This window comes from Piliocolobus tephrosceles, chromosome 2 (genome assembly GCF_002776525.5).
Source record: "Piliocolobus tephrosceles isolate RC106 chromosome 2, ASM277652v3, whole genome shotgun sequence".
NCBI classification, from domain to species: Eukaryota; Metazoa; Chordata; class Mammalia; order Primates; family Cercopithecidae; genus Piliocolobus; species Piliocolobus tephrosceles.
In genome coordinates, this window is record NC_045435.1 from 46572111 (window position 1) to 46598321 (window position 26211).

Consider the following 26211-nt stretch of genomic DNA (forward strand, 5'->3'; position numbering starts at 1 on the left):
TCTGTTTAGTTGGGCAAAGGACTCAACTGACTCCCGAGTTTGTCCATCCCAAAGGGTGGGGGTGCTGTTGGCAGGAAGGCTGCCCCGAACATGGACCTGTTCTGACCCCAGAGAGCCTTAACTGGGTATTAATGAATGCCTGGACCTGGTGGTGGGGAAGTGGAAGAAGGGCAATCAGGTTTGCTTCTCCTCTATGCTTCCCCCACCCGCCACCCACCACCTGCTTTCTGCACTTCCGACAGGGCAGCCCAAGGCTAAAAAGGAGGGACTGAAAGCCGCAGCAGGTGAGCACCTAAGGCTAACAGCATCACCTCCAATCATCCCGGTGGCCTTGATGGGAACAATGGTTTAGTCCAGGTGGGGAAACAGGGTCAGGTGACTGCTGCCAGATCTCCCAGTTGTACAGGGCTGGGCATGTAGCAGGTAGAATCAGGAGAACCAGTAGAGCCAAGAGCTCGTGGGCCCGGGTGCGAATTCAGGTTCTTTCATGGACTTGCTGTGTACCCCGATCCATGTCGGAACCTCTAACCTGGGATAATACCTACCTTTGAGGAGCGTCCTGGGATTGGACAGGAAGCCCTTTATAAAATGTAAAGCGTTTTATAACACAGAACACAAGCCACACATGTTGGATGTTAAAAAGGAAATGTTTATTTTCGTGTTATAAGGTGATTACAAACTCCTCTAAAAAAAGCAAAGATGAATTTAAAATATTGATATACATATTTATCTAAAAAGCAAAAGAGAAAAAAACCCCTGCAAATACAGGGAATCATATCATAAAACATTTATACACAAAAGCTTGTATACTGCAAGACTGAACTACACACCAAGGATCTTGTTCAAATACAAATGTTCCTCCTCAGAAGAGTCTCTTGTTGGTTGATTTTTTTTTATATAAAAGTTTAAAATACCTTAAAAATATTTTGAAGTTTTAAAAAAATGTCCTGATGAGCCAGACATATTTCTGGAAGGAGGCAAGACCCACGTTCTCAGTTTTCTCTTGTGCTAAATACAGAGTCACAGTTGCTAGGGATTGGGAGATTAATTGGGTAAAAAAAAAAAAAATGAAGCCAACATTTCAATTTGAAGTCAAATATATAACAGGATGCTCCATCCCTCGGAGAACATGCCAGAACACGTCTGTAGTGACACCCACAAGAGAACAATGAAAAAATGCTTCCTATTACAATGATATATATTCTGAGGGTCAGGGAGAGAAGGGAAGGGGGAGGGCTTCCCCCTGCTTTCTGGACTGCCCACCTCTACAAGTTTTGCTCTCTGGGTTTGTTTTGTTTAGTCTTGTGGTTTTGTACTTTGATTTTTGCACACAGTGCTATTTACTGCATCTACACAGACAGCCTGGCCTGGGACCACATGGGTCTGAGGGATGGATGGGACCTCAGGCCACCTTGAAGGATTTTCTCTAGGGTCCTTGTGTCTGAGTCTTGGGTGGGGTGGGCTGGGGGCAGCAGTTAGGTGCCTCTGCCTTTAGACTGGCTACCCATAGCATTTCCCCAGGGAGAGGGGCTGTGCTGGGAGATGCTGGCTGGGTGGGGGACCATTATGTGGTGGTACCTGGGCGATATAAGAGTGCCCTGAACTGGGCTGGGGGGCCATGCTGTGCTCTCCCCTTGTGTTTCCCCACTGTCTTTGGGGGTGTGCTGAGGATCCGGGGGGCAGTGAAGGAGCTGCACATGGCCCAGGGGTTATGCTGTCCTGGAAGGACAGCATCCAAGGCCACTTCCTGCTGCCTGGAAACTCCCTGCAGAGCCTTGGGGTCAGTCTGGAGCCAGGGCGACTTCATCTAAATCCTGCCTAAGGATCTGGCACACCTCTGGCTTCTCTGCACCTCAGTTCCCTCTTGCACAAACAGAGATCTCAATTCCTAGCTCACCAAGGGCTGCTGGGAAGAAGGAGGGCCCCGTGCATGGCTGGGGTGTGCAGGCGAGGCCAGAGTCACCCAGCTCACCAAGCCACAGTATGGGTCCAGTTCTGCGAGGATGTGGGAGTGTGGGTGCTGCTGCTCCCCTCATCCCCGAACATGGAGGGGAGGGCATTTCCTTTTCCATAAAGGCTTATCTTTGGTTGTCAGGAAGACCTTGAGGGTGTTGCGGGATGTAGCCCTGGTCATACATTCACCATTCCCTGCACCTACCTCGGAGAACCTGCAGCTAGAGCCGTTTCAAGAAAATCCATTCCTGGCTCACAGTTCTTCCCTGGGCCTCAGTTACCTCATTTACATCAAGGGCATTGGGTTAGGGGACCCTGGAGGCCCTTCTCTCCCTGACCATCAGGAAATCTCCACTGTGGCCCTAGCATGGCCCATCTCAACACAGCATCTCCCACTTCATCTTAAAAAGTTGCTTTAAACAACCTTCTCATTTCCTTTCCAGATCTGGCTGGCTGGGCTATGTGCGAGCACCAGCATTTCTGATCCATCCCAAGCAGAAAGCAGGTGAAGGACTTTGCCCATTCTCTATAGACAGGTGGACCAGAGTCATGAGCTCTCACAGAAAGTTTTGTTTAGATGGAGACATGAAGGTTAAGCATTATTACACAGGTACTCACAGAGCTACGCTCTGCACACAGAGCCAGGGCTGGGCGAGAGGGCTCTGATTGGAGACAGGTGCCTTGGGGAGGGTCGAGGAACGGCTTGGGGAAGGTGGCCGGCCTTCCTTCCAGGCGGGGCCTGGGGACTTGGTCTGCATGTGTCTTTGGTCTAGAATTTGGTCTGGGAATCTTATAAGAAGAGGCCTTCCTCAGGCCATGTCCAGAATGTTACAATTTGCCTACCAACCCAAAATACTGTGGCCTTTCACCCAGGGAGCCCCTGCTGGGGAGATGGAGACTGAAATGACCACAAATGCCCGGGTAGCCACTGCGTGCCAAGCCCCCTCTTCCTCACGTGCCACCTGCCCTCAATCATTGACAGTGGTTAGTTTACTAAAGTTATATAACACAAAGGAAAACAGGTCACAATGCTACTCCATAAAATCAGGGAAAAAACAGTAAAATCAAATCAGACACAACGGCAACCATAAATACATAGAAAAATAGGAACAAGTTAAAATCGTTGAGAGTTTGGAATAGGACTGGGTGTTGTTTGGCAGAGTAGATAGCTTTGGAAACAGTGAAATACGTATGCCTGCCAAAGATGGGGTTCAGAATTGCCCCTTGGGAGGGGGGCACCAAAGGCTTACTCCTCCTCCCAAATTTAAGAAGGGGGTTTCCAGGGTTCCAAGAGCCCCTGCTGTGAAAACTCTCCGGTCTGCACCCCTCGAGGCAGTCAGTCACTGCCTATGTGCGTGGTCGTGTTTCGGTTTCATTTAGACTGAGCTTGGAAGTGACTGTTCAAATGGCACAGTTTAGGTCCAAATAGGGGCTGGGTGGGGTGTGTCTGCCCACGGGATTTGAAAGGTATAGTACCTTCTCTCCTGGTTCAGAGACAACCTCTGCTCCACATAAGGCCCTTGGTCAAGCCAGTTCTGGGGGCCAGGACCCTGACAATCCCAACCTTCTAGAAAACTCTCCTAGGCCTTCTCTTTTGGGTCCCCAGGTGGTAAATGTCTGACACCAGCTATTGCAGGGGTTTTGAAGTGAAGAGCTTTGTTATATTCTAGGTCAGCACCACGGGCTGCCCTTGTTCTGAACTGGGAGCACTTCCCCCAGTGGAGGATCCAGACTCGAAAGCTGCTCTTGGTGTGCCTTGTTAGGTGCCAGGGCAGCCCGGGGTAGCATCTTTAATGAGGACTTGGCAGGAGTCTCCCAGGCTGAGAGTGGGGAGTGGGGAGATGAGGAAAGAAAGCACCCCTCCCCGACACCGGGCCCCTCTGCATGCCTGGGGCCTGTATCCTCTGATCCACTCACCTCCCCACCACTCCCCTAGTCCCTCAACAGGTGTGTCACGCTTCATTCCTGCAGGCAACTTTAAGAGAGGCTGAGATGTTGCCTGGGGAATGACCAGAACCTGTTATGACCCCGTTCAAATGCAACAGACTCATCTGAGCCCTGACACCCCAGCTCCTGCCGGGAGAGCCTCTAGTCCGTCTCTGCCTGGAATGCCCCAGGAAGGACCGTGGCCTCCTGTGCCTTCACCACCTCTTGTGAGGCTGAGTTGTGAGCCTCATTCCTGCCAGCCTTCTTGGATCTCTAGCAGCTCCCTCTCTGGCCAATGGGCGTTGATGGTCTACTGACTATCCACTCACCATCTCAAAATTAAAAGTGGGATTTTGCTTCTGGTATAAGTTTCTACTGCTCTTAGAATCAGACTTCTGCTATAGGGCCTCCTCATTTAGCTTCGGCCAGTCTCCTTTATGTTAAGGATTGGTTCATTCCTTTGGCATCTCTCTTTGCTAAGCTACGTTTAATGAGGTATCTCCTCACAGTCCTCCTTTCTCCTTACCTCTGGGTCTGCCAGCTAGTGGGTCCTCTCTCCTGCTATTTCTTCCATCTGAACCAGGATTTGGAAGGTATACCACCTTAAGATGGGTGTAGAGTCCCAGGAAAATTCCATCCTGCGTTTACTGGACAGAATTTTCTGCCAGCTACACAGCACCGAAGAATTGCTTTTGAAAATGAGATCTATTGCTGGCAAGAAGATCAATTCAAGTGGTAAAAGTATATGACAATCTTTAAGTGTATATATACTTATATGTAAAAAAAATACAAAGAAAAATTTACCAAATTCCCATAAAATACATCTAATTCAGTATGAAAGCTCTGCCTCTCCACGGACATCTTCCCGTGGGTTTTCTTTTTGTACAAAATATCCCCCAAATCAAAACAACACACACACACACGATACACACACACACACACGCACACACACATACCCACAATTACATTTTCTGTGACAATTACAAAAAAAAAAAATCCTAGTGCAAATATAAAGCTCTGTAAACCTGGTCCTATGAGAATCTAATGTTAGTAAACAGCAGGAAAGCGGCCGGCCCTGTCGACCCGAGAGAGCTCACATCATGGTCTCCACAATGATGTGGGTCGGTTTCACGAGAGCACCGTTCATGACGGTGCGAGAGTTGTAGGGCGTGGCTCCCTCGCGCTCCACAGCCCAGCGGTTGGGTTCCCTTGGGGTCAGCAGGTACTTGACTCTCTGGAGAAGGATGACAGGAGTAAGGGGGAAAAGGTCAGGTGGCCTGGTCTCCCGTTCGCCGGGGCCATCTGCCTCCTCCTGAATTGGCTGATGTGCTGTTTGTTTTGGGCAAACTCACACCCTCTCTGATCTCCTGTTTTTGTCCTTTTTGGAAATAATGGAATTGAACTAAGGCGCTCCTAAGGTCCTGCTAGGCCCTAACTCAAGGCAGAACTTCTGTTGGTAGTTTCCTTCCTTGGCCAAACCCCTGCTTACATTCCTATAGGGACGGGGGACTCAACCTTCACATGCTTTTCTCTTCTATGGGACTAAAATATGCCTCCCTGTGATTCTCTCCCCCTGATTCCTCTGCCTTGCAAAGCAGCAGTTGAGTTCCTGTCATTTGTATGCCCTGAGTTGGACAACTGTCTTAAGCCTCCATGGCTCCCACCTTCCCCAAGGAGAAACTCCAAACTCCTCAGCCTCCCATAAGCTACACTTTCTGCCTTCTTGCAGAGACAGGTCTTCCCTAGTTCCGTGAAGGCATCCAGTCCTCCCAGCAGGGTTTATGTCTTAAGGGCTTGGAGAACCTTGCTTGCATTTGAGCTGCCCTTCGAAGAGACAGGAGCTGAATGGGAATTCTAGATCACTCCTGAGCAGGGTGAGTTTTGTCCTTACAGTTGGCTGAGTGTCCCTCTCCAAGGATACTCAGAAAATCCATGTCAGAACTGGGACTCAACCAGACTCCCACCCCGAGTCCACCTCTTGCCAAGTGTCTACTCAGAGACTTCAATAGGCCGGCAGTTGAAACAAATGAAACAAACAAACAAAACAACAAGCCCTCTTTCTAGGCATTTACATTCAACTTAGGTACATTACAAACTTTTAAAAGCTGCTTATTAAAAGCTACAGTATTTCATTTAAAAACCCAGTTTTCAGTAATCCCAGCACTTTGGGAAGCAGGAGGATCGCTCAAGGTCAGGATTTAAAAGCAGCCTGGGCAACACAGTGAGACCCTAACTCTTAAAAAAAAAAAAAAAAAAAAAAATTAGCCAGGCATGGTGGTACGTGCCTGTAGTCCAAGTTACTCCAGAGGCTGAGGAAAGAGGATCGCTTGAGCCCAGGAGTTTGAGGCTGTGATTATGCCACTGCACTCCAGCCTGGGCAAAGGAGCAAGACCCTGTCTCTATTGTTATTATTATTTTTTAAATTCAGTTTTCCATCTTTTCTTGAAAAGCTGCAAGATCTGGCAATCCAGGTCCCCTCCATATAGCACCTTCTCTAGTTTGCTCCCAGCCCTACCCCCGTGGCTTCCCTCACCTGAGCCACCTGCCAGCTCTGCCCCCATCACTTTGCCTCTCCACATCCATACAATTGGCTGTGCATGGGAGGGTGGAGGAGAGTCAAATCCCCAGGCAGCCACTTGGGGCTTTGCCTACACAGGAGGCTCAGGCAGAGCTGGAACCATCCTGGGACAGAGATCTGGGTTTGCCAGAAACTGGCTCAGAGAGAAGCTCATGGCTGGCACGATGCCTCGACTTGTGCAGGTGGGAGCCCCTGAGGGGCACATAAAGAAAGATAGACAGATGGTGGCTCAACTGCCTTCAGAGGGGCTTTGGTGAACTCAGATTGGCACAGGAGGATGGTACCAGTGTGGGGTGAAGCCTGCCCTCACCCACTCCCCAACCTCTTTCCCCCATGCCAACTCCACTCCACCCAAACTTGTAAATGTGGGCTGGACCAATATTTTAAAATGAGACTTTGAAGGACACTAAGTTAGTGACCTGTTGGATGTCCCCCTGAATCAATGGTATATAATTGCTGTGGGCACTCACCAATCAGAACAGAGACCCCTAGGCCGGGCGCGGTGGCTCAAGCCTGTAATCCCAGCACTTTGGGAGGCCGAGACAGGCGGATCACGAGGTCAGGAGATCGAGACCATCCTGGCTAACACGGTGAAACCCCGTCTCTACTAAAAAATACAAAAAACTAGCCGGGCGAGGTGGCGGACGCCTGTAGTCCCAGCTACTCGGGAGGCTGAGGCAGGAGAATGGCGTAAACCCGGGAGGCGGAGCTTGCAGTGAGCCGAGATCTGGCCACTGCACTCCAGCCTGGGCGACAGGGCGAGACTCCGTCTCAAAAAAAAAAGAAAAAAAAAAAAAAGAACAGAGACCCCTAGACCAATCAGAACCTTTAGAGACCCCTTGCTGTGCCCTAATGAACCCTTTGGCCTTTGGCCTCTGGATAGTAAGGACATTCTGGAAATTCTGGTTGGGTTGGCCTGGAGTATTGAGGGGTCACCTGGAGGGCTCAGGACAGTCACTGTTCCCTGTCTGTCCCCAGGCCCAGTATTTCAGTCTGTTAACAGCTCATAGAGCCATTCAGTGTTCTGGCTAAAGACTGGTTGGGGTCCTGCCCTCTGTCCTCTGAAAAAACAGAATGGGTCAAAAGCTCCAGGAAAACCCCAGGGGCCTCCCCAGTTTCAAGGATTTCTTCCTGCCCTGCCAGCTTCCTCAGTCTCCCCTCCCTCCCCTGCCACCAGCACCACCTCCAGGCCATTCCCCTGCCCAGGAGGAAACAGGACCCAGCCCAGCAGGGAGCCAGGGCCCCAGGACATCCTGGCTCCAGATTTTTAAAAGAGAATAACAATAAAAACAGCCCTGAACAAAACAGTGCACTCTTGGAGCCAGCCCAAGCTCAAAAGGTTAAGGGAGATTCTGAGAAAAGAATTTCTTGGAAAGAGTGGGGCCTTTGCCAGGGCCTGGGATCTCCAGGGCTGTTGGAGGAATTTCTGAAAGGATGCTGAAGGTAGGTGGGGCCAGGGGAGGCCCCAGCAGGCACAAAGGCAGAGGTCTGGCTGCCGCCACAGATCCGGAGAAGACCCCAGCATGGGCTGGGATGGTCCTAAATTTGGCTCCTCAATAAGAGAAGGCATCTGGGTGGGGCTCAGGCTTCCTCCCCAGGTTCCTGTCTTTGTCCCACCGCTTCAGGAACATGGCCCCACTGGTCCCAGGATAAAGCCCTAGCTCTTAGCTTGGCATCCAAAGCTACAGTCACCTCTCCAGCCTCACTGCCCACCCCCACCCTGCCAACACCAGGAACACCTTCCCTCTCACATTCTCCACCTGGCAACTTCCTCCTCGCCCCATAGCCCGGCTTCCAATGTCTCCATAAAGCCTTCTCCCATGCCAACTGTACTTGTTTCCCGTCTTCCCACAATGCACTCTCCTGCCCACAAGCTGAACCACTGGATGGGTGAGGGAACTATGGCTCAGAGAGGGCAGGTGACTCGCCTGAGATCACGCAGCAAACCAGCAACAATCACCTTTGGCCTCGCGCCTCCCACCTCCCCTGGCCCTGGGCCCAAGCACTCACCACAAGGAACGGCCCCTCAGTCTGGCAGAGGCGGATGATGATGACCAAGGGAACGCAGAGCATGGAGGAAAGGGCCAGGCTCCAGCCCAGCCCAATGGCCCAGTTGGGGTACACGTATGTTTTGTTGTAGGTCAGGGGTACGTACTTGACGAGCGAGAAGATGAAACATCCCTGCAGAGAGATGGAGGCAGTCAGGAGAGGGGTCCTGGGCATTGGGGGGTCGGGGACTTCTGGGACCAGGACTGGTCTCAACCTGAGGGAATGGTCTCTCTCCTTGGGAAAGCACTGGCTTAGGTCTCCCGCCCCTCTCTGCTGCCATAAGGATCCCCCCCCCGCCCAGTGAAAACAGAGTCGTTTGCCTGCTCAAAACCCTTCTGTGGCTCCCAGCGCCAGCAGATGCAGTCCAGACTCAGTGCGGCCAGGAGTGTCAGCAGAAGCTGCACCCCTCCCCCGCTCAGCTGCCTCAGCTCTCCCTCCATGTCCACACTCCAGTCACCCTGAAGAATTCCTTCTAGCTCCTCTGCCACTGATCTCTGGGTCTTGGCACAGGCTGTTTCCTCTGCCTGGCCCTCTTTCCCCCTCTTCTTCTTCTCATCCTAACTTGGCTCCACTGGGCCTGCCTTACCTGCCCAGGCACCACCCAGATCTCTCCTTCCAGAAAGCGAGTGGCTGTAACCATCTCTTGGGCACACATGTTCTGCCAGACTGTGAGTCTGAGAGAAGGCACGTGTGTGTCTTGTCCTATTTCTTTAACACCCAGTGCAGCTCCAGGTACATACAGCAGGTGCACCGTAAGTGCTAGCAGTGTAGATGAAAGCCTTTTTTCCCTGACTGCCACCCTCCATCTCTATCTCTGAGCCACAGGCAGCAGGGGCCTGGGCACCTGGGCCTTGCCCTGTTCGGTGTCCACAGCCCAGCCCCAGGTCCATACTAACGGCCAGTGGCCATCAGCATGCATGAATGGTGGGGTGGGGTCAGCCCTGTGCCTCCAAAGGGAGCAAAGCCCACCTTTCCCTGTGAGAAGAGCACCTAAGGCTGGTTGGGGGCTCCCAGGGCTTCTGCTTCTAGTCAGAATGACAGCATCTCTGAGGAGAGCCCAGGGTGGCCTCGGATTGGTCCACAATGTGAAAATGGCCGAACTCTTCAACACCTACTAACTGGGATTTGACAGGAAGATGCATCTTTCTAAAGCAGAGTCAGTGATGGGCCAAGGGAGAGTACCAGCCTGCAGGCATCTTTTACTGGGCACCTACTGCTCGTCTGGCCCTGCTGTTGTTCCCGTCCTTATGTGTAGGGCTGTGGCTCAGATGAGTGAGTCCCAAGAGATGCTGCCCTGGGCCCTCCTAAGCAGGAGGAGTTTGCAGCCAGTGCCTGCCTGTTTCCCATTCCTCTCCATGAGGGGGACCTCATCTCACCACCTGGGAATGCAGCCTATCTCTGACATATCCAGCTCCTCGGGGAGGGAGATAAGGAAACCGAGGGTCAGAGTGGTGAGAAGAGCTGTACACAAGCAAACATTAAACCGGGATGAGAACACAGGTGGGTCAACTAAACTCATCTCCAATGATAAACTCGCCAATTGTTGTGGTTACTGGCTCTTACCATTACTTATTTTTGTGGGGGAAAGTCCGCACTTCAGAGGAAAAGCCTTCATGCATATTAAATAATAGTAACAGTCTAAGGTCGTCAGCTGCCACCGGGGTCCTCCTTCACAGTCTCCTGGTTTTATAAGTGGGGAAACTGAGGCCCACAGAGGGAAGTGACTTGATTGAGGTCATACCATGAGTTAACAGCAACACTGACTTAGTCTGGCCTGACAGCAGGTCATGGAGGGGAGGGCCTATTTGTCCTCAGCACCTGGCCCCTAAATCCAAGGAATATTGGGCCATTTGTGCTCCCCATAGCGGAGTTGTGAATGGCAGGACGGATGTTGTCTCCCTGGCAATAAGCTCCAATGGTCACGACTGACTGCAAACCCTGATGGCTTTGCCATGGAGGAATTCCCATTCACTGGCACCTTGGAGTGGGACCATGAAGCAGACTGCATGGGCAGGTGCCAAGGCCAACTCCAACATGGCAGGCGAGAGCATCCTCGTGGGAAGAACAACATGGCACACCGATGCCCTTGGGCCTGGGTGAGTCCAAAGCTTTCCTATCCTTGGGAGAACCCAGGACTTCCCCGCTCTAAGCTACTACCCCCACCTCTCCATGGAAACACCCTGTTTCCAATGTCTCTGACCTCTCTACTAGATATCCCAAAGGCCCCTCTACTTCCCCAGTGACCCAAACTGAGCTCATGAGCTCTGGAAGGTTTGGGGAAAGAATGTGCTTTCAATTCTGGATCCCCTCAATTTCTCAACATGCTCCAGATACACTGTCCTCTTTTAGGATGCCTTGGCCCTGCACAGGCTGACTCCTCTGCCAGAAATATCCTTCCTGTTTTCTCCTCCTGACAAATTCCTACTTATCCTTCAAAACTCAAGCTAATCCCCCGGAGCAGCCTTCCTCCCCTCTTGCAGGCAGCGCCGAAGCTGGGTTTATTACAAGCCCATGCTGAACAGATGCTGCATGAAAGATGGTTTAGCAGGTGAAAATGTCAAGCCCTGGAGAGAAGAGGCCACCAGCTAGAGCCACAGAAATGGAACTCACAACACAGAGAACTGGAGTGATCACAGCCCAGCTGTACTTCATCCAGGGCCCGGGCCGATAGCCAATCATGTCCTCAATACCGTCATAAAGGTTATCACCTCCTGCAAGAGACAGAGGGGGACATTTGCTGACACAGCGTTCAAGGCCAGCAGCGGCTCAGGGGCCATGAGCGGGGGGTCTCTGGGACCTGATCCAGGCCTCTGCGTCTCCACATCATGGATATCCAAGTGTGGCAGAAACAGACATTTACACAAAATTCAAATGTAATTCTGCATCTTGTATTCTTCTGGCAATCTGAGACACACCCCAAACCCTAGGTGTGCAATCTTAGGCACAGCCCAAACGCAAACCCAAGGCCTCAAGGAGGTAAAAAGGGAACATTCCAGGTCCTGCACAACCAAGTTCTGAATCTGTGAAAACATCCAGTCACACCTCGCACCTTTAGCACCAGGAGGATCTTCAGTGTGGCTACAGTGAGATTATTTGTGTAGTCTAGGTAGGGAGGGCCTACTGTTCAACTCAAATTGAATTCCCTTAGTATTCTCTGCTTCTGAAGCTTCTAAGTAGAGAAGCCCAAAGGAGAACCTTGAAAAAGGACATGAAAAAATCTGTACTCACCATATATCCAGGCAATAACAAAACATTCAAAGAATGCAACCCACAAAAGGCATACACCGCTAGCTGCATAGTAGTCAAAGAGCTGAAACACATACATGCCACCCTGTGAAGAAAAAACCACAGAAGGTTAATTTCCTACCTGGTCTCTCATTTCTTTCATATACAAAGAGCTCTGGCATATCAATAAGACAAGAAAACCCAAGAGAAAAATGGGCAAAGACTCTGACAACCAGATAAATATACAAAAAGATGCTCAACTTCATGTTTGACAAAGGTAATTAAAAACACACATACAGATAAATGAAAGCAAAATGATGGGTCCACGGGAGCCTGCTTCCCAAGGAGGTGCTTCACACCAAGTGCAGCTGACAGAGAAGACTCCAGGGTCACCCAGCTGCTCAGTGAGCGGCCCTGCAATCTGACTTCCGGGGTGGGGGTTCTTACAAACACCTCCAGAAAAACACTTTTACTTCTGGTAAGGAAAAATGGTGAAGTGAAGCCCTGAATTGGGTTTTCAGAGAATTGTTAAGTGGGACCCATTCCTGGGGAACAGGGGAGGTGGTGGGGGGCATGCAGGGGACAGCGTGCCCTGGCTGGATACTGGGCTTCCATTCTTAGTACAATCTTTATCTCATCTGGCTTGTCTCTTGCTAGACACGTCTTAGATGTTCCTGTTCCCTTCTGCTCTTTGCTTCCCTTGTCTGCATCTGAAATCGCCCCTCCTCCTAGCCCCTGCCCACCCTCTGAATAGTGTATGCACCCCCACCCACACACCCCCGGCCTTGGCCCTATGGCAGGTGACCTGCAAGGCCGTGCACCTCTACATGGCGCTGCAGTATTTCCTGGGAGGCCTGCATTTACCCTTGAGAATGTCTCCACCCTACCCCCAGGCCCGAGAAGGGCACACAGTCAGGGGTGAACAGACTTGTGAAATGGATTTCAGCTGAAGATCCTCTTCCCAGGCCTATCAGGACAGAGGGCAGCGGGTGGTCACAGTGTGGCCACAGCAACAGGCAAAATAACTGAGTAGTTTGGGTCAGCTGTGGGCTCCTGAGCCCCCTCATGCTGCCCCCAGTATTGGCCCAAGCAGGACCCTGAATTGGGTGGGGCTGGGAGATGAAACCCCTGCCTGGCCCTCTCACCCAGCTGCTGCCTCCACTATGGCCTTGAGGAGGGCATTGGAGCACCAAGCCCGAAACATAGGTGAGAGAGCCACCTACCTCCGTCACCATCGTCAGCCCCAGCAGGTAGCTGATGCTACACACGAAGGCGATGAAGATTTCCCGACGATAACCCTTCCTTAGGAAGGATGGGTAAAGATCAACCAAGGATGTGATCTGTCCTTCGACTTCAACAAACTGAGGAGGGGAAGAGAGAGAGCTGGTGAGCAGCCGACGCTCAGGCCACCCTTGCCTACTGCTCAGAGGGAAGGGCCCAGGCACACACAGTGCAGGAGCAGATGAGACCATCCTTGTGTCCAGAATTGGCCTGTGAGATCAAGTTCAAGTGTGGGAGCCTGACTTCCCCGGCTGTGCCGGGGAGTCCCACCTGCCACTCCTCGGAGCCAGACAATGTAACATGCAGTGGCCCATACCCAGTTGGCCAAATATTCCACACCTCTGCATCTTCGCTTAGGCTGTTCCTGCTGCCAGAATGCCTTTCCCCATCCTCCAAAGCTCAGCTTGAGAACAACTGCGCCTCTGAAGCCAATGCTGACCCTCTGTCCTGGCACATTCAGGGGCATGAATGTGTTGCCATGACAACCTCCCTCATTGATCTCCATCCTCTTGGAAGATAAGGGTGGTATCACACTCACTTTTGGGCCTCGAATGTTGAGCCTGGCCAGACACATTGGCTGCTCAGCAAATGTGATGAATGGGTGGACCTTAGCACCAACTTGCTTGGCAGCTCAGGGGAAGTCTGAGCCTCAGTTTCCCCATCGGTGGAATGGCAGGCAGTTCAGGTCAGATTCACACAGTGGCTTTCAATCCTTTGGGGATCACAGACCCATGAGAGGACTTTGCATGTGTGCACACACGCTGTGTAACCACCTGCTGCCTGGGACTGCAGGAACCCATCCTTGGGCTCCCAAAGGAAAAGAAGCTGGTTGGAAAAGGCCTCTCCGTAGGTAACATTCCAGGGGGATTCTCAGTCTTTCTAAACCTTTCCACCTCTGTGCCTAACCATTTATCTTGGGGTTTGCTCCATATCATTACACAGAAAGCTGCCTCATTTTTAAATGGATAAAACTCCACCCTTGGGTAGGCATCGCCACTGATCTCATGCCTAGCTGATGGTCTCCAGACTCAACTCTTCCCCTCCTCCTGTGCGCAGGCATTGTGCACGTAGCACAGTCTTAGAAGAGAAGCTTTGGGGTTAAAGAGCACACAGCAGCACTTTAAATTTGGATGGCTACACCCAAACTTCCCTGCCAACGAACACACCCTCCAAGGCCTATCTGATTCCTTCAAAAGTCGAAGAGCTAATCCAACCTGGACCCAGATGTTCTTTCATCTGAACGAGGCTTTTGGGAAGGACGTTTCCCCAGCATTCCTACCAGACAAATCTAACCCCTTCCTCCTGTGGGACGCATTGCAGGAAAATCCAGGGAAGGAACACAAACGAGGAGAAATCCCTTCCATGTGCTGACAGGGGCTGGAGAGATCAGACTGCCACCAGGAATAAGGGAAAAGAGGAGCAGGAGGCTCTTGAGAGGGGCCGAGAGAAGGGGCTGCTTTTTTGACCTCTGACTCATGTGTCTGCCGAAGGGGTTTTGAACCTGAATTGCCACTGAATTAGAGCAAACCTGCAGCTCAAACGCTAAGCTTCAAAAGGAGTTAAAAATAAAGGCTCTTTCCTTTTTTTTGAGATGGGGAAATCAGAGACAGGAAGGTCCAGTGTCGCTGTGAATCAGGGCCAAGACCAGCACAAACCCTCATTTCTCAGTTCCTTCGTGCTTCCGGAGAACACTGCTATCCTCCACCAGCCTCTTTGGCCCTCCCTTGCTTAAGAGCTGTGTGATGGGCTTCTCTGAGCCTCACTTTCCTCTCTGTGAAATGGGAGGATCTTGCCCACTTAGCAGGGATGTTGAGAAAGATTTGAAATTATTAGAGTAAAACCGTTCCCCCATGTCAGCAGGCTGGGTGAGCTCTTTGGGTGCAGGAGGAGTGGTTTCCAACTCCCATCTCCTCTCACAATTTGTTGAAAAACCGTGTCCAGGCTGGGTAGGGTGGCTCATGCCTATAATCCCAGCACTTTGGGAGGCCGAGGCAGGCAGATCACCTGAGGTCAGGAGTTCGAGTCCAGCCTGGCCAACGTGACAAAACCCTGTCTCTACTAAAAATACAAAAATTAGCCAGGTGTGGTGGCACACACCTGTAATCCCAGCTACTTGGGAGGCTGAGGCAGGAGAATCACTTGAACCCAGGAGGCAGAGGTTGCAGTGAGCCAAGATTGTGGCACTGCACTCTAACCTGGGCGACAGAGCAAGGCTCCATCTCAAAACAAACAAACAAAAAACCATGTCCCCCTTGGGTAGTCTGGATGGCAACAGACAGCTGCCTCCACACGGCTGACTCCTCTACCCTGTCTCACCAAGAAATGCACAGCAGTATGATGGCTCTCAGGCCAGACGGACTCTCCCGCCAATGGAACCCCTGATGAGCCAGGGTCACACTCCCTGCTCCCCTGCCCAGGACGCAGTAACATCAGCGGGAGGCCTCTGCCTGTTGGCTGTAGATCTCCATACTTCCAACAGGAGGAAGTTATTTTGGAGAAATTCAAGGGGAAGGCCAGTTGGGACAAACTAGCAGGTAAGAGACAGTTTCTGGGGACAGGGAGACCCAGCACCAAGCCCTTAACTAGCTGTGTGGAGCCTTGGCTAAGTTCTTGGTCTCTCTAACCCTCAGTTTCCTCAGCTATAAGAAGGGTAAAAATAGTACCCAAGCATCGCAACACTGCAGCTTAAAGAGTTCATGTATAAAAAGCCAGGTGCAGGGCTGACAGGAGGGCAAACTGGGGAGCCAGTGTTGAATGGGGACAGAGGTTCCATTTGGGAAGAGGAAAAAGTTCTGGAGATGGATGGTGGTGATGGCTGCACAATGTCTGAAGGTACGAATGCCACTGAGCTGTGTACTTAAACCTGGTTTAGATGGTAAATGTGTGTATCACCCCAAACATACATGCACACAGAAGCCTGCCACAAGGCCTGGCACCCAGTGAACACCTCTCATGGCACGTGTGATCCTGTCATGGTGAGGCACACTGCTGGCATCTGCAAAAGCTTCCCCATTTCCCCAAGTTCACAAAGCAAATAGATGCAAAGGAGGAAGCCCAGTCTGTGCCATCAAATTCCCATCCTGGTTCCCTGGGACATAGGGCCTGGGAGACCAGTGACTCAGGTTCAATTTCTCCTCTTGTCCCTGGCAGGTCATCTAACTGCTCTGAGCCTTGAGTTCCTTGCTCTGCAAAGTAGGAGGAGTGGCTGTGAGAACCCACCAGATTCTCTCCGTGTGCCACCGGCACGGGGCCTCCCTGAGAGATGCGTGTCCTCCACAGGTCCCACCTCCTGGGGAGAAAATCTAATGAGTGACCATCTCCACCTGCTCAGGGAGCCATTTCCAAAGCCCAAGTGGCCTATTTTGGGCCCATGAAGATGTCATGCCTTGTCATTTATTAAACTCTGTTTTTGTTTTTTTTCTTTCACTTAGAGCTTTGGAAGAAGTTATAAAAGCCATTTGCTTGGGGCCTCTGAAGGCCAAACTCATTAACTAGGAATGATTAATGGAGTCCTCCTGCTTGTTTATTCAGCTCAAGTCCATCAACAACTGCAGAAGTATTTTGTTTTCCATCTCCCTGATGTTTTCATTCTGTCTTCTCTGCTAATCCTGCCCCCTTCTCTGCCAAATCCCCCGCTCTGTTCTTGACCTTGCTGGCGGGCCGCCTCCTCTCTCTGGACTCACCCTCCTCTGCTTGACCTTCAGAGACTTTTCCCCTACCAGGTTCTGAGGACCCACTTGGGACACTGACTTTGAAGACTGCAGCCCGCGGGGAGGGCGACAAAGGACTCTCCCGCCCTGGCTGCAGGCTCCAACCTCTCAGGGGTTCTCAGTCGCTCAAAGGCTTCCCAAGGGGCATTCAGGCCTCCAGACCCAGATTACACAGTCCACATCCTACCTGCTTCTCAGCGGCCCACCTGCGTGGTGCTGCCTGAGGGACTCATGCTGGCCCGGGAACACAACCAGCCTGTCCCACATGCCATCAGTCCCTACTCCTGGAGTCATGTCTGTGCTCTGAGCTGTTGTTTCAACAAGACCCTGTCAAAAATACACCTATTTCCAGGGAAAGGGGCCCAGGAGCTCAAGTGAATTGTCCTCCGAGCACTGCTGACTACTCTGCACCAGGCACTGGCTACTCTACAGCCAGACGCAGCCACTCAGCGGCTCTCACTGGCATTCCCTGGCCATGAGTCACCCTCTAGTGGAGGCCCTGAAGGGGTGGGATGTGGGATTTAGAAGTGCAAGAAAGAACCTCAGTGGAGACAAGAGTCCTGCCTCAGGAGGGCAGAAGCCAGGACAGTCAGAGGTCAGGGCGGGTTTGAGCGAGGCTCCCGGCCTGTGTGGTGTATGAAGCATGGGAGGGAGCCAATGCCTGGCCTCTCGCACGCTCCAGGGAACACAGAACCCTGAGTGTGGAGTAGGCTTCTCCTGGGCACTTGCAACGGATTACGATGGCCCCGACAATGACCAGCTCACACAGAAATGTGGGTCCCTTCTCCGAACTGCCCATCTGCCGCGCCCTCCCGTGCCCCGCCGACGCTCCACTGGAGCGCCATCATGACTTATTGAGTCGTGACCTCCAATTCATCATTTGTGGCTTGACGGTAACCACAAACCCTGGTTGTTCCTGTCATAACCCACCCACTCCGAGAACCTCTGGATGCCCCTCTGCCAGCAGACAACGTGCCATGCCACGTCTTGTGTGCACCCCATAAGGCTAAATAATTATCTTGTTCAAATGCACTTTCTGGGGACCCAGAGCCTTTTCTATTCCTGGTGTCCTGGTGGAACCCTCACAGCTGAAGCACTGGAAGTCTGACTGGAGTGGGGAAGGGGGTTGACCACCTCCCAGGTGGAATAAGGAGGCTTTCGCAGAGTTAGGCTCCCTACAGGGGCAGCCGCCCCAGGGCCATCCTGGGACTTATACGCACCTGGCTATCCAGTCCAAGCAAGAGAAGCATAATAAAAAAAAGAATGGACCAAAACGTGGGCAGCGGCATCATTGTCACAGCTTTTGGGTAGGCAATGAAGGCCAGGCCAGGACCTAGAAAGGAAAAAAAATGGGGAGGGGCACAGGGGACGAGACATCAGCCACCAAGCCACTGGGAACCCTGGGCTCACACAAAGACACTCAGACCCAAATACAGTAGGGAGCCAGGTCTGAACTCTGGCCTGGGGAAAGAGACCAGGCCTGTCTCACTTTTGGGTGGGACACGCTGGGGCTCAGGAGGGGCCCAGTTTTAGCATCTGTCTCCTATGCAGCACACGTGGCCTCCTGAGCCCGGGGCTCAGTCTGCAGAGACAAAGGAAAGGGAGGATCCCCCCACCCCAAAGCAAAGCCATCGAGTGGACAGCCTTTGCTGGAAGGAGGCGGGGGAGCGTGCTGGTGACCTGACCGCCCACAGTCTCCTTTGCAAAGGGAAAGTTTCTATTTTTGAGTTAATGGCTAAAACACCATAGGAGTGGAAAGAAAACAAAACCATGCCCAATAGGGGGCGTGTCTCTTCAGGGGTGCATTTGTGGGGCTCTCCCTGGCAAGGTCAGAGCCGAGCCCACAAGGTCAAGGTTGGGCCAACCAGGGCCCAAAGCTGAGGGAACGTGGGTGCAGGGGCAAGGTCCCAGGCCTGCAAGCCCTGAGGCCTGCATCCAAGTCATCCTCCTCCAATTTCCTTTTGGAATCACCCCATACCCTCTCAGGGCCTCAGTTTCCCCACCTGAAAAGTGAGGGCCAGGTGGCCATAAATGACTCACAAGGAGCCTTCCTGTGTTTAGAGTCTCAGAGGTAGATACCATGTCACTAGCAAAGGGCTCTGGGTTTCAAAAGAGGGGACCTGGATAGAACCTGAGGGAGAGCTGGGGAGATGGGAGCTGTCAGCTCAGGGGTCGTCTCTGATGGGAGACATTCCAGAGACAGACAGAAATGTCTCCTCCTGTCTCCAGCCTGCCTGAAAGCGGATGCCAGCAGAAAGAATTTAGTTGTTAACTGAGACCTGTGGGTCTGAGAAGCGAGGGCAGCAAAAGAAAGTAAAATCTACCAAAAAAAAAAAAAAAAAAAAGTCAAGAAGCAGGAAACAAAAAGGCCAGAGCAGGAGCTGTTCAGCAGGGATTAGAAACCAGATGAATGGCTCAAGAATGAAAAACAAAAAGCAAAACCCAACTTTACAACAAATTGGAACCAGAAACCACATTATACGGTGTTAACACCCCCAGTGTGGCAGGGAAGGGTGCATCCTTCTACAATCCGGAGAAAACCTGACCAAAATACATCCTTGGGCAGCACCAGAGTGGTTGGTCACTGAGATGCTGGACACCCCCACCAGGAGTGGCGGTTTACCAAGCCCAAAATTGCTCAGAACATGCCCAAAGGAACCAGGGCCGGGTTCAGAAAAATATGGCCCCCAGGACCTGGTGAGATGACTTTTGAATCACAGTTGAAGTTGGAGTCAAAAGCCGCAGCGTTTCCACCAAGGCTGGGGCCCTGCTGGTCCCCACAGAACGTCAGCGCTGGCCCTGACTGGTCCACACCGAATGAGGAATCGAGTCCAGCCAGCTGCGAGACAGATGCAAAATGGGTTCCCACCACCCTCCACCCACCAAGGACATTGTGAAGATTCTCAATTCGCTCGTTTCTGTATTTTAGTTTTGCCTTTCTCAAGCCAGCCTCTGGGAGAGGGCCTGAGCATCTTTCTCTAAAAGTGCATGGTGAACTCAAGAGAGAGAAGTCCAGGAGACATAATCTAGCCACTCCGAGAACCTCTGGATGCCTCTCTGCTAGCAGACAATGTGCCATGCCACGTCTTGTTTGCACTCCGTTAGGCTAAATAATTATCTTGTTCAAATGCACTTCGCTCAATATGGTGCTTGTTAAAAGCTTATTAGAGAAATAATCACCCTTGATGTGCCGGCTGTTCAGACATCACCGTGGGGAATAAATGACAAGGTGTTTGAAGTGGACGGGAAAAAACAACTGAGATTGACAATATATGTGTCTATGAAAATACTTCGTTGTCCGTGGAGGAAGATATGTTGTATGTATCTATCTGTATCTCCCATTGCCAAATTCACTCCATACTCCTGGAGATTCCCACTCAATTGCAATTGGTTTGCAAGCCCTCAGCTGAAAGCAAGCCATCTGCGGAGGAGGTATAAATCATCCCTGGCTCCCCCTCACAACTCTTAACTGCCAAACTCCCAAAGGGGTGTGGGGACTTCTGGAGTTACATTCGGCGTCCTCAGTCTCTGGCCTGCTGTTGGGGGCTCTTTGGGCTGGGTGGAGGGATCAGTACATCTGAGGGTCCACTTTGGAAGCAGGGACAGTGGAGAGGTGTGTGGGGGGTGACATGTGGATTTGCTAAGGTGGTCCTGCAGTGTTGTCAGGGGTCTCAGGATGGGGCTGGGCAATGTGCATCTCTGCCAAGCAAAGAGGACAGTGAGGAGGGGCCAGGGGCTCTGGGAGGTCACAGAGGCCCAGACAAATTCTCACACTGGAAGGGCCAGAGGTTGTTGCATGTGTCCAGGGTGGGCTGGGTGCCAGGAGGGGGACACCCTTGTGTCAGAAGGCCTGTCCAGCATGTGACAAGTGGAGAAATAGTGGACAGGATGTCCAGAAAGCCCTGTTGTAGCCCCACCTATCCCAAGCAAAGTCCTTGCTCTCAGGCTGCTGGTCTCCTCATCTGAGAAGAGAACATCTGGACACATGATGCTGAGGCACCTTCTGAACCTCCAATGCTAGGGCTCTAGGACTCAGGGACTGGGACATTGCCTCATGTTCCAAATACAGATGGCACAGGAGGTCAAGGGCAGTGGAATGGCAGGGCCTCTGGCTGTGTCTGGCCCTAGTCTATGGTGGTCCCTGAAGTTAATAACCCTCACGCTCTCCCATCGGCTTGGAAGGAGCCTCAGCCCAGGACCCTTGCCACTTCCAGGTAGCCCCAGGGTGGTTGTAAGAAACTAGGACATGGACGGGGTGGGGCTAGGAGCTCAGCATGTAAAATAACAAAACCAACTGATGACCATCCACAAAGTGAACTGTGCAGGGCCGGGGAAGTGTGGAGAGGCCAGAAAGGTGGACTTTGAGGATCCTGGGAGCCTGAGGGAATCCCATAACCCAAACCACTGCAATTAAAGCTACAGGCCCAGGACCTCAAGCAGCCATGGCCGAGTCCCAGAATTGAGGCACCTGAGAGACTGCAGATTCTAGCAACTGAAGGCCCCATGATTCTCAGGTTCCAGAAGCACCCTGCTGGAACTCTGGGATCCCAGATTCCTAAGGTCCCCGTCTGTGCAGGGTCCGTGATTCTAAGACACTGGCATCCTCCATGCCTATGACTCCAGGTAGCACGAGGAACAGCACCTGGTCAACAGGGCCCACACCCCAAGGGGTGACATTGTACTTACAACCCACCCCCAGTTAGATCTGCCACTGTCCCAGTAGGTCGTCCCCTCATCTACCCCCTCCCCCCACACACTGCACCCAGTGCCTACGGTGGTGCCTGACACAGAGTGGGGACTCGTTCACGAGAAATCGGTGGAATGGATGAATGCGTCTGCTTAGAGGGAGCGCGCTGGGAGCAAAGTGCAAAATACAGAAACCAAGGCTGAGAAGGTGGTGATGGAATGCCGATTGGTGGCTGACTTGGGCCTGAGTTAGGAAAGTGGTTTCTGTTGTGGAAACCAGGAGTTTGCTGGGGAAGGACGGGAGGCGGGGAAGACCACGCTAAGGTAGCTAAAAATTCCCCAACTTAACCACCCCCCATGCTTTTGCCACCCCTCAGGCCAAATTGCAATAAAAATGTTTAAAATTTGGCTTTTGTACTCTTTGATATTTGGGGGACATCTTGGTGGGGCGGGTCCATTTTAGAAACCAGGCTCGTCCCCCCTCAAAGCCCCCTGGGGTCTGGCTTCATGCCTGCAGTACTCGGCTTACACACTAGGTGGCAGTGCCCACCACCACTGCCACCGATACCACCGTACCTGACTCAGCCACATCAGCAATGTCCACCCCTTGCTCTTGTGCCATGAAGCCCAGGATGGAAAAAATTGCGAAGCCAGACACAAAACTGGTACCACTGTTCAGGCATCCCAGCAGCATACAGTCCCTAAGTTACACATATGTCAGGGAGCAAGTTAATTCACAACACAAGGAAGCCACGCTCCCTACTTCTCTTTTTCTTTAAACATCATCATCATCATCATTTCTAAAGTCCACCAGGCCCGCCGGCGCAACACTTGCCTGTACGAGTTGTACTTGTACTTATTGTAGCTCCCCAGTGAGGTCATAGCCCCCAGGCAGATGGCGTAAGAGAAGAATATCTGAGTCCCAGCGTCAATCCACACCTATGAGGGGAAGGGAGGTGGCAAGGAGAGAGAGGAGGGCTGTTAGAGCTGGCTTCCTGGAGGAGGCAGCGAGGGCTATGTCCACTCGGCGATGGGCTGGTGACAGGACCTTGCACATGCAAATGGAACATTTATGCTCGAATCCAAGGTGACTTTCACGGCAATACTGAGCTGCAAGGAGCCCAGAAATCAAACACCCCACCTCCCAGCGACCTAGCATCAGGGTTAAGAGGCTTCAGAAGCGGATGGATCTGGATTCCAACCCTGGAATGACAGTGGACAAGTATCACTCCTGCAGCCTCAGTTTGCACATCTATAAAATGGGCTCCATTGCCCTACCCCATAGAGCTATTTCTCAGGTTCAAAGAGTGGCGATTCAGCCCAGTGCCAGTTACACGGCAAGCCCGTAAGTCAAGGTTGCTGCCACCACCATTATTGTTACTGTTTGCGGACCCTCAAGTTAGAATGCGGAAGGAGGTCCCAAGGGACTACGCAGCCAAAGCTGCTCTCCAGAATCTTCACCAGGCAGCTCCAGAGGGTCAGGCAGCCACCTTCCCAGCTGTCCTCTGAGGCCGGCCAACCCCTCTTCCACCTGTGTCCTGTCCAGGGGGAAGGGCGGTGGGGAAGAAGAGCACAGGCCTTTGGGAAGCAACCGGAAGGCCCTGGGGATTCGAGTCCTCAAACAAACCCAGAAAATCTCCCAGGGATTCTGCTACCTCCCTGAGGTCACAAGGCTGAGTGCCAGAAGGTGGGCTTTCGGTATCTGCCCCTCGACCCTCCAAGGCCATCGCCCGCAGCGCTCCAGGCCCCGGCTCTCCCATCCCCAGGATGCAGCAGCCCTTGTGGCTGCAGTGGGCAAGAAGCTGGGTCCGAGGGGAGACTTGCTCATCAGAAGATTTCTCCCCCTTACCTGGTGCAGGGTCTAAAGCAGCCTCTCTAAGTGGCCAGCCTCAGACGTCCTTGATATGAAAACAGACGCACAGAGCTAGAAAGGTCCGTCAGCACCGGGGACAGGCACACCCACCACAGGCCCAGTGGAAAAGTACCGGGGGGCGGTGGCCCAGTTAGACCTGTGCCCCGAAGAACCACGGAAGATGTGTTGCCAGCGGCCTCTGCCCCTGCCCTGTCCTGTGCTGGCCCAGCCCTGGGTGGGAGGGAGGACAGTGTGTCCCAGCCCTGCAGTACCTGTGGGTCCTCGAGGCGGGTGATGTCGGGATACAGATAGAACTTGATGCCTGCGCCCGCGCCCGGCAGCGTCAGCCCTCGGACCAGCAGCACCAGGAGCATGGCGAATGGAAAAGTGGCTGTGAAGTAGACGACCTGCGAGGGAGAGAGAGATTCAGGGGGTCGTGGGCATCACTTGCTGCTGCTAAGAGTGTCCTCTCAGAGAGGCAGAGGGGAGCACTGGTCAGGATCAGGGGTTCTGGAGCCAAGTTTGCTGTCTCACTTGCTGTGCGGTCTTTGGCACATTGCTTAACCACTCTGGGACTCAGCTGCCTCATCTGTAATCTGGGTATATACAGGTACCTACCTCACAGATTTCTTTTCTTTCTTTTTTTTTTTTTAATTTGAGACGGAGCCTCGCTCTGTCACCCAGGCTGCAGTGCAATGGCACGATCTTGGCTCACTGCAACCTCCGCCTCCCGGGTTCAAGTGATTCTCCTGGCTCAACCTCTCGAGTAGTTGGGATTACAGGTGCCTGCCACCATGCCCAGCTAATTATTGTATTTTTAGTAGAGACGGGATTTTACTGGGTTGGCCAGGCTGGTCTCAAACTCCTGGCCTCAAATGATCCACCTGCCTCAGCCTTCCAAAGTGCTGGGATTATAGGCGTGAGCCACTGCACTGGCCCACCTCACAGATTTACTGAGATTAAATGAAAAACATCCTATAAACAGTTTGTCCCAGGCACCATCTAAGCACAAAATACATGTTGGATAAGACAGAAAACAAATCCCTGCCTTTGTGGAACTGACATTCCAGGGTGTAGAGGTGGAAAATGCAAAATCAGAGAGTTAGCGATCAAGTGCACGTGTAGAAGGCTCAGCCCAGTGGTTGCCAACCATGGCATGTGCCGAGGACACGCAGGTCATATTAGTTAACAACTAACCACAATGTTGGTATGATTCCTATGGTTAGGGATCAGATAAGCATGGATTCAAATCCCAGCTCTGTCCTCTCATTTGCTGTGTGATCTTAGGCACATTGCTTAACCTCTCTGGACCTGTTTCCTCATGCGTAGAATTCAGATAAGAGTAATAGAAGCCCCTCACCAAGGGGTGAGGTGAGTATTCAATGGGATGATCCTTGTAACACTGCCACTCAGTAGGTGCTGTAGAAAGGGGGCCTGTTGTTGACACTGATTTTGCTGGAAGGACGGGACCTTCAGGGAAGAAAATAAGGCCTCTCAAAGGCCCTTAACTGGGAACAGGAAAGGCTCCCTACTTCACCGGGCCTCTGGGAGACCCATGGCCTTCCCTGGGTCACACTGCATGTTCCAGACAGGCCAAGATCAGGTGTGAGGTAGGGACTAGAAATGATGTGGCCATCTCCTCCCAAGGACCTTGTCTCTTCCTGTCCTGCAAGCACTGTTTGTGGCATCAGTTCTCATGGATGGATTTTTCCCATCTTATTCAACACAAGGAGCTTCCAGACAGGGTTTATGCCTGGGAGGAGCTCGAAGGTGCCTGGCTGAATGGACAGTGAGATCCTAGTGTTTCAGGCCAGGCACTGGCTGAGTAGAAACATCCCAGGCACAAGCCCACTTCATCCTCACCATGCCCCCCAGGACGGTGGTTTACAGTGGAGGAACTGAGGCTGGGTGGGCTTTAAGGACTTGCCCAGGGCATCAACAGAGTCCAGGATTTGAACCCAGAGCCTGTGGAGGGCTAACCTCTGAGCAGAAAGGCATGAAGTATTTTAGTTCGACATGCAGAAAGCTCATGGTGGCCACCTCGAAACACTGAGACTGGCTGGCAGAGCCCTGGGCCACATCTGGGGATCGGGGACCTGGGAGGAACCACTGCACGGTCAATGCGCCCATTTTACAGGAGAGGACATTGAGATGACGAGAAAACGAGGAATGTGTCCATGGAGTTGAGGGTGCAGTGCCAGGGCACTGCTGGGGCCCAGGTATGTAACAAACACTGACAGATAGTGACAGAGCCCAAAACCTCACCTAGATGGCACCAGGACCCTCGACAGAGCACATTCTCGTGGCCATGATCCCTTTGAGTAGAAACAATGAGAAAGGGGATTCGGAAAAGGGCAAAAAGGAAGCTTTCAGAGTCTGCTTAGCTCAGCCGCCCTCAGCCCAATAACCCCCAGGCAGTGTTTATTGAGCACTTACTGTATACCTAGCACTGTTCCAAATGCTGTGACGTCTATCCTCACTGGCTCCTGCCCTAACCCTCTGAGGTCAGTTTTATTACTATCTCCATTTTGCAACAAGAAAACTGAGGCCCAGAGAGAGTCCATCACTTGCCCAGGGTCACATGGCCTTAAGCAGCAGAACGGGGACCTGCCCCACAGCCCACACATAGGAGACTGGCAAAAAGCCTCCCACAACTGGCAGTTTACTGACTCTCCGCAAGAGCAGAGGGCAGCCAGGAGGGAGGCCTGCAGGTCTGAATCCAAGCTTAGAGGCTGGCTTGCCATGAGACCTCCAGGCAGCCGCTGTCCCCTCTAGACTCTGTTTCCCCACCTGGAAGTAAAGGGTTGGGACCGCAGTAGCTCTGAGGTTGCCTCCTACTCTGCCACTCTAGGTCGAGGGGTAGAGAGGCTGTGGGTCAGCTGGGGAGCCACCTCTACCAGGGGTTGTACGCTGCCTCTGCCACCCCTTGCTATTGATCTGGGTGGGCCTTG

The 26211-nt window shown here is 52.3% G+C and overlaps 1 protein-coding gene across 4 annotated transcripts in view; it reads right to left on the minus strand.

Annotated features, from left to right (window-relative positions):
- Positions 1-628: 628 nt before the first annotated feature.
- The window catches only part of SLC6A6 (solute carrier family 6 member 6), an 88284-nt gene continuing 62701 nt past the window's right edge, over positions 629-26211 (minus strand). For all 4 annotated transcript variants that reach the window (XM_023216237.2, XM_023216230.2, XM_023216243.2 and 1 more), the window contains 9 exons: positions 23533-23667; positions 22244-22347; positions 21985-22109; positions 17943-18055; positions 12955-13092; positions 11735-11837; positions 11117-11217; positions 8468-8638; positions 629-5113 (listed from right to left, as the gene is read on the minus strand). In XM_023216237.2, coding sequence (XP_023072005.1) covers positions 4973-5113; positions 8468-8638; positions 11117-11217; positions 11735-11837; positions 12955-13092; positions 17943-18055; positions 21985-22109; positions 22244-22347; positions 23533-23667 — 1131 coding nt within the window. In that variant the 3' untranslated portion in view covers positions 629-4972. The remainder of the gene's footprint in view (positions 5114-8467; positions 8639-11116; positions 11218-11734; positions 11838-12954; positions 13093-17942; positions 18056-21984; positions 22110-22243; positions 22348-23532; positions 23668-26211) is intronic.